The 14208-nt window shown below is 29.9% G+C and overlaps 1 protein-coding gene across 1 annotated transcript in view; it reads left to right on the top strand.

Annotated features, from left to right (window-relative positions):
* The window catches only part of LOC122497640 (otoferlin-like), a 202637-nt gene that overhangs the window by 142325 nt on the left and 46104 nt on the right, over positions 1 to 14208 (top strand). The window contains exon 26 of the mRNA XM_043604881.1: positions 1208 to 1443. Within this exon, the coding sequence (XP_043460816.1) occupies positions 1208 to 1443 (236 nt within the window). The remainder of the gene's footprint in view (positions 1 to 1207; positions 1444 to 14208) is intronic.

Raw genomic sequence — 14208 nt, 5'->3', positions numbered from 1 at the left:
TTCGCACTTAGTGTAACGGAAATACGCGAAATATTTATTTTTATGCTCAGAGTATCCCTCTCCACCATCTTCCTTTTTAAATAATTGTAAAAAATATTCTATACTTTACATTTACGAAAAACTACAAGTCTTTTATTTCTTGCTTCCCTATTAGCCCAACATATTCGCTCCATAAACACTAAGAAAACAATTTATTTGAATCAAACAAATTTTGTTTAAATCAAACTTAACATATCTTTGCTATACACTCAAATATATTTAAGTTTAATTAAACCATATTTTTTAAACGTATTTTCTGTTTAATGTATAAATCAAAACAGAATGTATGTTTGAATTAAATACAATTATTCAAACAAATAATACTTTTTAATCAAAGCAGTAGATATTCTCTATGTATTATATGGGACTAAGCTTACAAACTAATTTTAATTAAACAAAATCATCTAAAACTATTTTTGTATTTCATTTAAGTATAATGTTTTCTCAGTGAATTATTTTGCACTAATATTTATTAATTTCAAAGTAAATAATAAGCTTCTATATCTGAAGTAAATAAATTTTTTTCTATGTACTATTTGTAAAAAAGGGAATTTCCTTTAAATAATAAAGTTTTTATATGAAAGTTATGTTCTATTTATAAAATTCATTTTATTTTATAAAATTTAAACTACACAGTAAAAAAAATCTTATTTTAAAGCAGGGAACGCTTAATTTAGGTAATAGATTTTGGAGGAGTTTACATTGAAGCAGACTCTCTAAATCTGAATAATATATGTGAAAATTCACATATTTTAAAGTTATTAGTCGCTCCCTCAATCAATAAGTTTAGAGCATATGCACTTATAAATAAGTGAATTTTTCACTTATTATAAGTAAGTAATTTATTAGTAGAAAGTTACTAATAAAATTACGAAAAGTCGTCCACCAAATAATTTAGTAATAATTTTACTAACAAATAATGAAATTTTACTAATTGTTAGAAGAGCTTTACTAATTTCTTAGTAGAATTCTACTAACAATTAGTGAAATTTTACTATTTCTTAGTAGAATTCTACTAATTCAGATTTAGAGAGTACTGAATTTAAGATTTTCTTTTTACTGTGTATTTTATAAAAAGTTATACATAAAATAAAATAAATATTTTATAACATTAAAATAGTTGAAATTTACTGTTAAAATGTCCGTTTTTTAATTTTACAAACACAAGTTGGATTCTATCCGAAGATATTCAAAAGACAGACGTACACTATAATTCGTTGACGGGAGAGGGAAATTTCAACTGGAGATTCATATTTCATCTTACTTATTTAAGAGGCGAGCGTTTAATGATTATCCAGAAGAAAATGTCTGCTTTCGCTCGAGATGAAACGGAAGTGAAACTACCATGTAGATTGAATCTCCAGGTTTGGGACAGCGACCACTTTTCCTCAGATGACTTTTTAGGTGAGACTCAATTTTGCTTGAAAATTACTTTTAAAAAAGTGAAGCAGTTGAAAGAAAATGGCTCAGTTTTCTAGATTCGATTTACATAAAAGACGTGATTTCAGAACTATATACATATATATGTTAAGAAATTGCGCAAACTCGAGTGCATGAAATGGCTAACCCTTCAACCTGAAAACTCAAGGGAGTGTTGTAATTACTTTTTCAAGTAAAACGAATAGGCTAACTTAATTCCGCGTATTTAAATACGAACATGAACCGCTTTTCTCTAAAAATTTAGTGTCTGAATTGGCAATACTGTTTTACATTTTAAGTATATTGTTGTATGAGACGCAATAACAATTCGCATTAAATCTAAAAATGGTTCAGATTAGAAAAAAAATTTTAAATATAGAAAACCGACTGGATAGAGATTAGTTTTTGTAACTGTCTAGCCAACGCCAAGTAAGGGCGGTGACAGTATTAAAAACCAAATTTTCTGTAACTTTTATTAATATATGACAACTAGAAAAGAAATCCCAACTTTAAAAGTGCTCCCTGGAAATTCTTAGGAGCACTTTCCTAGAAATTTTTCCACATAGGATTTTTACAGCATAAATTAATATTGTATTTAAATAGTCAGGTTGAGTTGCCTCTTTAGAAAATTATTAACTACATTTTTTGTGGTGGAAATTAACGTACTTAAATAGAAAAAAAATGTAATTAAGTAAACCGTTTTTTTGATTACAGAAATTAATATTTGTATAGGAAGAGAAAAAAACTGTACCTTTAGAAAAAATATTTCTTTAGAAAAAATCAATTTTTCCTTATAAAAATTAACACATATATATGAGTTGTGAAAAATTCTTTCTTCGATAACCGATTTAATTAAGAATTTCATCACCGAAGTTATACATTATCAACTGAATTGAAATTAGTGCCATTTTTACTGATTCAGATTTAAAGTGTAATTAGTGCCAGGATAAATTTTTTTTAATTTTACTTTCCCTTCAGTTAGAATGAGAAGAAAAGTTTCAAAAAATTTCTATATTTGAATTAAACGAGAAATATTTAAATGAAACAGAAAAATTTTTCAACACACAGAATTGAGAAACCCATTCTCACATCCGGCCGAGCATTCTTTCATTTCCGGTAATCGCGCTCTGCATTCTAGATTCTGAAAGGGGAACTATTATCTTCGTAATAGTAAGGAAGAGATACATTGTAACGATCATTGTTAATGGAATAGAAAATTGTCCTTTCATTTCCTAATATTAATATTTTTTCAAAATGAAATGAAATATTTTTCTAAAAATTTATTTTTGATCGAAAATAATCTATTTCACACAAATCCTTATTGACAAATGGTTTTGGATTATTCGCCAAATGTCATTATAATGCAAAAGAAAACAATTTTCTTTCAACTGTGTTTCTTTTTCACTTTTACTATCGAAACTTATTATACGAAATCTATATTGACAAATTATTTTCCAAATCATTAACAACGAAAAAAAATACAACAAATTCCAATTTGTTTTTCGACTTTCATACTGTTTAAATTTATTTTTCGAAATTCCTATTCATAAATTACATTCGATTTCTTTCCAAGTCATTAACAAGGGCAAGGGTACAAATTTTCCTTTTCATTTATTTTTTCGAATAAAAATTCAATTAATTTTCTATCCGATATAAATTTTGTACTGGAATGTGTAAATTTTAAATGTATCTCTCTATATAGATCTGCTCTTCTCTTAAAATTTAGGTCAATTTTATGGTCTGTTTTGACCTACATGTAAAAACTTAACGATAAATTTAGGTAAATCTTAAGGTCAGTCTTGACCTACACGTCAAAACTTGAAAAAAATTTCCCTCTGCCCTACTCTTACCTTAAAATTTAGGTCAATTTAAAGGGTAGTTTTGACCTACAAGCATCTTCTCCCAAGAAGCCGTCAAAACTTATGTCAAATTTGATCTAATTTTTAACCTACAGATCAAAAAGTGGACTAATAACGGCTTCATATGAGCCGTTATATTAGGTAAAAATCTATGTCTAATAATTCAACCTATTTTTTTACCTGAAGGTCAAAAGTAGGCCCCATGGCCTAATAAATTCTAATAAATTCGACTTCATTATTCTTTTTACAATTCAACTGTTCACAATCATAAGAACTTCTTTTAGTATCTCCGTTTATCATTTAAGGGGCCGTCCATATATTACGCAACGCTAATTTTTGAAAAATTTGACCCCCCTCCCCCTATGTAACACACTGTTACATACAATAGCTCCATTTTTTGGCGTATCGTAACAAATAGCTTGACCCCCCCTTCCCCAAAAAAGTACAGTGGAACCTCGATTATCCGAACTAACCTAGGTAACGCCGGGTTCGGATAATCGAAAGTTCGGATAATAGAGATTTTAATGATTTTCATAATTAAAGTAAAAAAATTGGACAGTTGAACTATATATATTTAATTTAATACATTTTTTTAAGATATATAAGTATATTGTATATGCAAATATATATTAATTTATAATAGGTAATAAATTAATAAAACAGAGAATTCATGATTTTTTAAGATTTTTTTGGCATAAATTTCGTTATTTTGCTTTGAAAGATGCTAAAAATGTCCCGCGAAAATATGAATGATAAAAAAATAAAGAAAATAAATATTAAGATTCGGACGGTCAAGAAAAAGTTCGGATAACAGAAGTTCGGATAAAATGATTTTTGGTTCGGATAATCGAGGTTCCACTGTATTACCTAATATATGGACAATCCCTAACTTATTATTATGCATTCATATTAAGAGAACCTGATTTGAAATTTTTTAAAATCGAAATAGATATAAAAATTAGAGTAAGGGGGTTGCCGCGTAGGGGGGCGCAGCCCCCTACTATATATATATTTTTTTAAAAATATTTTTCACTTGGTTTTATCTTTCACTTACATCTCGTCTTCTTTTTGTGTATAATTTTATAATTTTTATTACCTATTTGAAAGAGAATAAATTTTTAGAAACTAAGTATTTAAATTTTTGCTGAAAGAAATAGATGGTAAGATTTTGATGATAAAAAGATGATGTTATCCGGTATTATCAAAGATTGTTACAAAGTAACTAAATTTAATTTAATAAATAAATTGTTTCGTAAAACAATTTTTTATCATTACTCGCGTCTATTCTTTGTACATAAAATGGAGTTCTTACATACATCAAAATTGCTGGTTTCTCGGAACCTCTGGAAATATAGATAGTCCATGTTTTGAAAAGTAAACTATTTAATTATATTAGTCAATTCTTTCAGACTTTTTTGGTTAGGTTTCAATATAAATCGTCGAAATTTTTACGCACGTGGTGACAACATTTTCACTATTTTAATCGCGCATTGTGTTTGAAAATTTACCTTTGCAATAATTTGTGTATTTAAATTTATTTTCATTTGAATGTCATAAATAATTAAAAATAAATAGTTTTTGACAAGTGTATAAAATTGTGTACTCGAAATGTATAAAACATCATCTGATTAAGTATTGTATTTTGACTCGAAAATCTAGTGTCTATTAAAAAATTAAAATACCAAGTCGTGTTTAGTGTAGTGGTTATCGTTCCGGGTTTCAAAGTGCGTATTCGTTAGGTTCAGGTGTTCGCGTCCCCCCTGCGTCAAATATTTATTTCATAAGTTTAAATTAATTCTAAGGTATATAAATACAAAGTCAAATATAAATATGTTCAAATACAATAATTAATTTTTTTCTTTTTTCTTTTAATTAGTTTTTCTCTTTTATTTGATAATAAGAATTTGATTAGCAATTTCAAATCATTATGATACACAGTGTAAATCTAATATTATTCTCCTAGTCAATTTGACTATTTTTTCCTGATTACATCGACTAATTTTTCTGGTCACTTTAACTATGCTTGAATCTTATTACTTTGACCAGGATTCTATAGTTGGCTCCTCTCGTAACTAGGAAACCTAGTCAATTCCTGGTATACGGGTCCTAGGCATTTTTTTCGGTGTAGTTTAGAATTTAGGTTATTAGCTAATTTAATTCGGTAGAAAATTTTTACTACCTATCACCGTTTCCAGTTATTTTGATAAATTATTATTTAATAAATATACAAGTTACAAAATAAATGGATTAACACGAATTCGTATGAAAAAAAGTAAAACAGAACTATTTATTCTAACACATTTCAAGTTCATGTGAATACATAATTATTCTTGTTAACTAATATCAAATTACAGACTAAATCCTTAAAAGTAAATTTTATTTCTTATTTCAAAATAAAATTCCAACTTCCTAATTTGTCTATTGTATATTTATTGCTTTGTTACTGGTCTACTACTGGTCGGAACATAAAATCTGTACTTTTATATTACTGATTTTCAGTACTAAGCCCAAGCCAGAGGCGTTACCTCCCGATGTTGAACACGTAATAGGCCAGTATGAAAGTCAATACTGGTTGAAATGTTTTCGTACTGAACCAGTAATGTGCCTATAGTCAATTTCTACCTGGGTTCATACCTGCACCAATAAACCTTTTTTTGCACAAAACATCCTTTTCCAAAAATTCCTTGGTTGCCAGATTTCTACATCAATTTTCAAAAATAGATGTTGCCAAATGTACCTGACAACTGCAATGCTCTTAGGATAGGACTAGCTCTGTTAGAATTACTTTGGTTAGAATACGAATAATCGCCGGACTCACTACATCTCGGCGATGTTTACTCCGCGCACCCGAAAGAATTTTTAAACATAATTAACCCCTCTTATGTATTCAGTGTTGTTTTTTAATACTTTATTGTAATAAATTAAGATAATTAAAAATGTTAATTTATTGTCTCAAAGTTATTCCTTTCCTAAAACCACAACCAAACAAAGATATTACAAAAATATTGTTATGCTACCCACTACAATCAAAGAAGTTACTCCTTACAACCTGATTGTATATGATATAATCTACATAGCTGTCTGTCTATATATGTGACCGCGTCTGAGAAAAGGGACCTTATGCCCAAAAAAATCGATTTTTAGATTTAGCCGGTTTTTTACACTTTTTTTATGACGAAAATGATTATAATAAGTATTTTCTCTTATAAAATTAGTAATTTAAATGAAAAACTTTAAACGCATTTTACTAGAAAAGTTGAGTTTGGTCATAAGGTCTCTTTTCTCAGACGCGGTCACATACACGGAGAAAAAAGGAAAATTAAAGATAATTAAATTTATTATGAGGAATGTAAATTTAACACTCTTCAGGTTAAGTTCTAAGCTGAAGAGTGTAAGCTTTTTTAAATTTGAAACTCCTCATTAAATTTGATTATTCTTTTTTCTCCGTGTATGGGTAGTTCTACAAACGAAGGAAGAAAATGAAGAAAATTTTGGCACAACATTTTTTTTACGTTTAGGTTTTAAAAAGTTGTCAAGTTAAAAGTATTATCAAAGTTACCTAAAAGTGGCCAGTCAAAAAAATACAAATTGTAAATTTTACAGCTTAAGCACTCGTGTATTCTGTCAAAAAGTGCCAGGAAACTAAGAATTTGGTCATTCTTTGTCTAAAAAAATAAAAAGCAACGCTTAATAACAAAATTCAACATACTGGTCAACAGGGAATAAGGTTCTACAGCTCAAGCAACAAAAGTATAAAATCATAAAATATTTTTTTTAAAAATGCGTGCCAGAAAACTGAGAATTTGTCTGACCAAATGGTCATTTCAATCACAAAGTACACAATTTTAGTTAATTGAACTGCAAGTGATATCATATTTAGTTAACCTTTACTAAGCACTGTGAAAAATGGTGAATTAATCGTAATGAAAATTTTTAATAATTTTAACGTTTTTTATGATGCCAGGAAACTGAGAATGAAATCAAGGGACAAAATTCAAGATAACATTTTTTAAATAAAATATAAAGTAATGTAACAATTATTTAAATCTTTGTAAAGTACAACTATTTAAAAATATTATCCAAGTGTAAATTTGTATTTAAACGCTTAAAAATAATATTTATATAGTTTGTTACGGCCGAACTCCGTAACTTTTTATATTGTTAATATCTTTTTAATTATACTTAAACTAAAATTACATGCAACAATTACACACAACATGAGATTTTGTTAAACATCATAAAAACATTTACACAAAAACAACCCTTTGTAATTTCACAAAAGGGACATTCTTCTTTTTGAATATCTTAATCCAAAATATTTTAATCGGATAAAGATCTAATTCTATATAAATAATAGATTTAATGGAATTTAACATTCCTTTAAGTTTCACAATTTTAAAGTAAAAACTTAAGAATATAATGCAGTACTTCTTAATAAATTCCTTTCTTTCACAAACAGCTTATTAACTCTTTTGAGAAATGGTTAGAAATTATCAAAGGCAAGCAAATAGCTCAATATAAGGAGTGGTGCATCCAAGTCACCGAACTCGGATCACGCCACTGCCTAAATCTGCAAGGTTGCAGAAATCGGCTTAGCAACAGCCACGTTAATTATGAATTCTCCCACTAAATCGTCTTTCAATAAAATTGATTGACACAGGGAAATCTGGGCAGTTTAGGCCCGCAGTTTAGTCCAGGCCGTTGTAGCCTGTAGTTGTAGCCGGCATTTTTGGGCCAGGCAAATCTAAGTCTGGCAAATTAGCCGTGTTTGTATGAAAACGATCTCAGAAGTTTAAAGAAATTAATAAGAAGTTTGTTAAGAAAAGTGAATTTAATTGAGAAAAATATAAATAAATAAAAGTGAAAAAAGGTTGAATTGAAAAATATATAATTGAAATATAAAGAATAAAATAAAGTGATATAATTAAAAAGATAAAAGAAATAAAAGAAAATATTGAAAATAAAATAAATGATATTGAATATAAAAATTTGTGGAATAAACATAAAGGAATTTGTGAAAGAAATATAAAAGAATTAAAGTGATCAAAGTAAAGTAAAAGACTCTTATATCAAAAAAGGAAAATAAAGTAAAGCCATTAAAGAATAAATAATATTAATTTCAAATATATATTAGAAGATGACCGACAGATTAGCTCAGTCGGATAGATGCCTGGCGTTGGCGGTCGTTTAAGGACCAAGGGTATAAGTATCCTTGGTTCGCGCCCACTTGGCTTGGTATTTTTCCGGCACGTGAGACAATCTGAGCGGGAGGTTTGACGTCGAGGTATAATGATGTGCACCGTCGATTATTGTCCGGTACACACCATTAGAACTAGACTGTCGATAAACCGGTTGTACTCAGGAGAGGTTTTCTACAGTTTCCCTCTTCTCTGGCGAGAAAACCCATTGACGGGTGGTCCAGGCGCAATGCGAGTACTCCTAATAAAGTCGGCTGTAGACGCAAATTAGGTTAATATATAGAAAATTAATGTAGAATGGTTATGCTTAATCCAAAAAAGTATTTCTCGGGGACTCTTGTCGAAGTGCGTAAGGCCAATAGGGCAGGAGTATAAACAATAAAAAATATATATATATATATATATATATTAGAAGACAACCTTTATTTACAAAGTTTAGGTCTTAAACTTTGTGTAACTTAAAAAGAATATTAAAGTAACCCAATGAAATATCAATCTAGTGAACCTAGATTTAATATTTCCTGAATTTTTCGGAAGAACATCGTAAAGCAGGTATAAAGACAAGACACATTCATTGGATTCGTATTACCAAGGAAGAATCACCGAGTAGTGAGTAAAGATCTTACGTGTCACAACACACACTAATACTCCATTCACACAGATACACTTACTCTTCTTACATATAAAATTAGATTTATCTGTAATAGGGATTTTGGGCAAAATATACACTTAATTGTTTTCATCTCAATATTGCATTTTAATTTAAACATCCTAATAATTTTCTTATCTTCTCATTTCACTCAAGAGTAGGGTTCTCAACCTCTTAGTTGAATCAATAACTAAGTAGAGGGGGAATCCACTACCTTTATAATTTCTTTTGTCCGAAGGTCACGCGAGTTAAAGTTTTCAAAATTAATCTTTTAAAATTAAATATTAAATTTCTAAATCCTACTTTAACATAGTTTATTAACTTTCATTTTCTTATTGGGACCTGCCAGGAAACTGAGAATTAAGCACTTGAATGCTTATTTTTTGCAAAAAATATTTTATGAAACCGGGTAACGTTTTGTGGAATAATTGAAATCATTAAGCACTACAGTTCCCATCAAAAATAATTTTATTTTTTTCAAAATTAATGTAAAAAACAAGCTTGGACATCATAGGTTCCCTCTTTTGTAGAATTACCCATATGGGAGAGTGGGGCAAGACAAACCAATCGCGATTATATTTTACATAATACTGCACCGAGACGATAGTTTCTTGTTCACGAAACCTAAAAGCCATGAGAACAAATATTTTGTCTGTTTTACTAAAAAAACTGTTTTCGACGAATTTCTTTTGATTTTTTCACTTTTTAGGAGGTGTTTATTATTTAATAATAACACTTAATGAACTATATAAAAAATTTTCTTACTGGCAAGGGTTACAGAAGAAGGGAAGCATATGTTTTTTTTCTTTGTTGAATTGTAAATTGTAGTAATTAATCGTTTTATTGAATTTCGTAGGTGCGGGCAAGATGGGGTAGGGGAGAGTGGGGCAAGACGGGGTACTCAAATGAAGCAAAAGAAAAGAGAAATAAGGGAAGTTAAGAAAACTACTTAAATCAAGACTGAATAAAATAAGAGTGACCAAAAAGAAAAAAGCTTATCAGGTTAAATCATGAATTAGCGATGGTAAAGTGGAAAATACACCTTGTCTCTATTGTCTTTTTTATGGGAAAAAGACCATTGGCGCATTAATGGCCCAATAATGGGAGCCATTATTCCATTATTGTCCCATTATTGGCACCCAATAATGGACCACTAATGGTAAAATCGTGGGATGTCCACGCCGATGCCTATAATTGGCAACCATTATTGTCCCATTATTGGGCCAATAATTAAAAAACCATTAAGCCATTAAAAAACCATTAATAAAAAATTTTTTGTTATTAACTTTTATTAAATAATAAATTTATTTATTAAATAATAAATTTATTTATTTAATAATTATTTAATTTATTATTATTATTTATTATTAAAAATATTAATTTTTTTAATTAATTATTTTATAGAAATGGTAATTATTTTCTAACACATCGAAATGTGAATAACCCTTTCGTTCAGAGTCTAAAAATTATTTACCTCACATCCATCAGTGCAAAAATAGGAGAGGACGGGCAGAATAGAATTCCATAAATATTCGTGAGAATGCTTCCTCCTTATATACTTTTTAAGTTTCATGTTAGTTGCGAGAGAGTTTAAAACAACACCTCCTACGGAGCGTTAAGCGAACTACATACTTACCGACCGACGCTGCAGAAATTATCATGATTATATGTAGTTCGCTCAACGCTCCGTAGGAGGTGTTGTTTCAAATTCTCTCGCAACTAACATGAAATTTGAAAATTATATAAGGAGGCAGCAATCTCACGAATATTTGTGGAATTTTATTCTGCCCGTCATCGCCTATTTTTGCACTAATGGATGTGAGGTAAATAATTTTTAGACTCTGAACGAAAGGGTTATTCACATTTCAATGTCATAGGAAATAATAACCATTTCTATAAAATAAATAATTAAAAAAATTAATATTTTTTAAAATAAATAATAATAATAATAAATAAAATAATTATTAAATAAATAAATTTATTATTTAATAAAATTTAATTAAAAAATTTTTTTTTATTATTGGTTTTTTAATGGCAGCCAATAATGTGCCAATAATGGTTGCCAATTATTGGCATCGGCGTGGACATCTCACGATTTTACCATTAGTGGTCCATTATTGGGAGCCAATAATAAACCTAGAGAAAACCAATGGCTCCCAATATTGGGCCATTAATGCACCAATGGTAGACTAATGGCTGTTTCCCATTGGGTGGTTATTATTTAAACTTAAATGAAGGCTGGGCTGCCTGTTCTGTCTGCGGCCAATGGGCTTTGAGCAGTTGTGCTGGTGTCGATGACGAAGATGAAAATGCAACCTTTACTTGTAAAATTTGTCGACAGAAATAGGTTGCTTTCTTGAGTACCCCATCTTACCCCTTAGGGTACCCTATCTTGCCCGCCGGTGGGGCAAGATGGGAGATTTGCAATTTTTTCTATATTATTAATTTTATGCTTTTTTAAGAAACAGATGGCCTTTGTACGCCTTTATTACGAAAGACTGATTCCCAAAGATGGTTATTAAATAAAATAATAAAATATATTCGATAATTTTCGTTTTTTTGCGCTTTAAACCTTAAGTACCCCGTCTTGCCCCAATCTCCCTTATAAGGAGCACTAAATATAATACCGCGTATATGGTCCTTATGTTACCCCGTAATATATTTTTCTCTCAGTGTACATGAATAAAATTCGATAATATTTTAATCAATTCGTAATGAACTGTATGCACGTAAATATTATATTTATACATTTGTAACACGTTCATTGGAAATTTTCAATATTACATTTCAAAAAAGCAAAATATATATATATATATATATGTATATATATATATTATTGTATATGTATGAAAATTGCTGAATAATGATGACTCTGTTAGAATTATTATGAATTCACGAAATCCGCACTTGTAGAAATACATGAAATGCTCGACCACAAATAAACATGATTGGTACATAATGAAAATGATTTACAATAGAAACGGAAAATTTATTCCCAAAGTTGAGTAATATAGAGATTATTGAATAAACAATAATTGTTGGCTAAAAATTATATTCAATAATAATAATAATAATAATAAAATAATCTTTGTCGATACCGTAAACTGGGCCTATTAAAAACAGATTTCAAGTTTAAAGTCTTGCAACTTTTTTGTGTATTGAAATGTTGCCTTAATTTTTTTTATCTTGGCGAGCACATTAAAGGGTTTAATAATTGCCTTGATCAAAGCTGGAGTTCTTAACAAAAAAATGAAAAAGAAGCATTTTTTTGAAATTATAAAATGGGGCTATTAGGAACAAGGCGGTAAAAACCATTAGAAAACGTATTTTAAATCAAAGAAGTTATTTTTTATTGCTCGAAAGCAAACACAGAATATAAAACAAATGTAAAAACAAAACTAAAAGAGCGAATGTGTGTTTTAAACGTTGCTGGTATCATAGTAGAGGTCGATGATGGAATCACTGGCCGTTTTTTGCGACTTGTCGGTACCAACACTCTTTTAGAATTTCGAACCATCTTTGAACACTAAAAACCAAATTAGGTGATAAAAAACAAAAGAAATTACGAAAAACTTACGTTTTGACAACACACTTTAACAATTCGGAAGAAATAATTGTGTTCCTTATATACCCGCTGTTTGTGAATTTTGGTTTTTGTTTCTAAAATCTTACTGTAAATACAAAATGTAGTATATTACCGTAAGGTGCTGCCATCTTAAGTCGAGAGTAAAAGTACGTGTGCGTGTGAAACAAGCTAAAGAGTCAGTCTTTGTCGAGCATTGTAGTCGACTACCTCATTGTCTTTTTAATAAACTAATTTAATTATTATTTGTAATAAAAGTATCTTATTTATTGCCCCCGAGTTATCACATATTGGCGACGAGTAAATGTGGAACGCAAAAGTGCAGAAATGTCAGATGGAGAAAATCTGATGGACATAGATGAAGAGCTGCAAAATTCGATTATTTTAACACGTGGTGATGAAATAAAAGACGTGGTAGAAGGATTATTAACGTTACAAACCGGACAAAATTCACAGCAAAATCGTTCAGAAGAAAATCGAAATTTGAGAGGACCAAACCAATTATCAAATAATATGTCGCAGGAAGCAAGTAATAACCTGCAACAGGTTGTAAACGTCAGTGCGGGAGTTGGAACGATCCGAGAGTTCAAGCCTGGAGATGATTGGAATGTCTACGTAGAACGATTAGAACAGTATTTCATTGCAAATTATGTGCAAGATAACAGAAAAGTGTCAGTGCTTTTAACTACGATTGGAGAAGAAGCGTACAAGACGCTACGAGATCTCTGTGACCCGGTGTTACCCAAAGATAAAACCTACGATGAGTTGTGCGACTGCTTAAAACGTCAATTTTCACCGCGAATATCAGTTTTTAAAGAACGAAAAATTTTTTACGAACTTAAACAAATACCAACCGAAACAGTAAGTCAGTGGTATGCTCGGATAAAAAAAAGTGCAGTTAATTGTGAATTCGGGGCAAGTCAAGAAGAAAGACTAAAAGATAAGTTTGTAACCGGATTGAAACCTGGAAAAATCCTGGATCGAGTTTGTGAGGAGAGTCACCGCGCAAATCTCAAAGATGTCTTGGAGGTTGCCTTAAAAAAGGAAGCCACGATGGAAACAACGACGGCGGGAGATTCTGCGAGTTTCAACAAAATTTTAGCGAAGCCATGGCCGAACGAATCCAGAGACAGAGAGAAGGGCGCAGGCGCAGAGTCAAGATCAAGTGCAGGACAACAGGAAATCGCTTCAAAATCAACGGTAAAATGTAAACATTGCGGTGGTGTAAACCACAATCTCTCGAAATGTAAGTACAAGTCTTATAAATGTAACAATTGTAAGATGACAGGTCATCTACAATCTGTTTGTAATAAACCGCATAATGAAAATAAAACCGACAAGAAAACTCGTACAAATTATGTTTCCGAAAGCAAAACGGAAAATGACGATAATTGGGAATTATATTCGATCGGTCAAGTTAATGTAAATAAAAATTTGCCAAAAATTGTCGAGGTTAAAATG

Source organism: Leptopilina heterotoma, unplaced genomic scaffold, assembly GCF_015476425.1.
Source record: "Leptopilina heterotoma isolate Lh14 unplaced genomic scaffold, ASM1547642v1 Lhet_135, whole genome shotgun sequence".
Classification (NCBI taxonomy): Eukaryota; Metazoa; Arthropoda; class Insecta; order Hymenoptera; family Figitidae; genus Leptopilina; species Leptopilina heterotoma.
The sequence above is the reverse complement of the archived record's forward strand: the minus strand, read 5'-3'. Positions and strand labels throughout refer to the sequence as shown.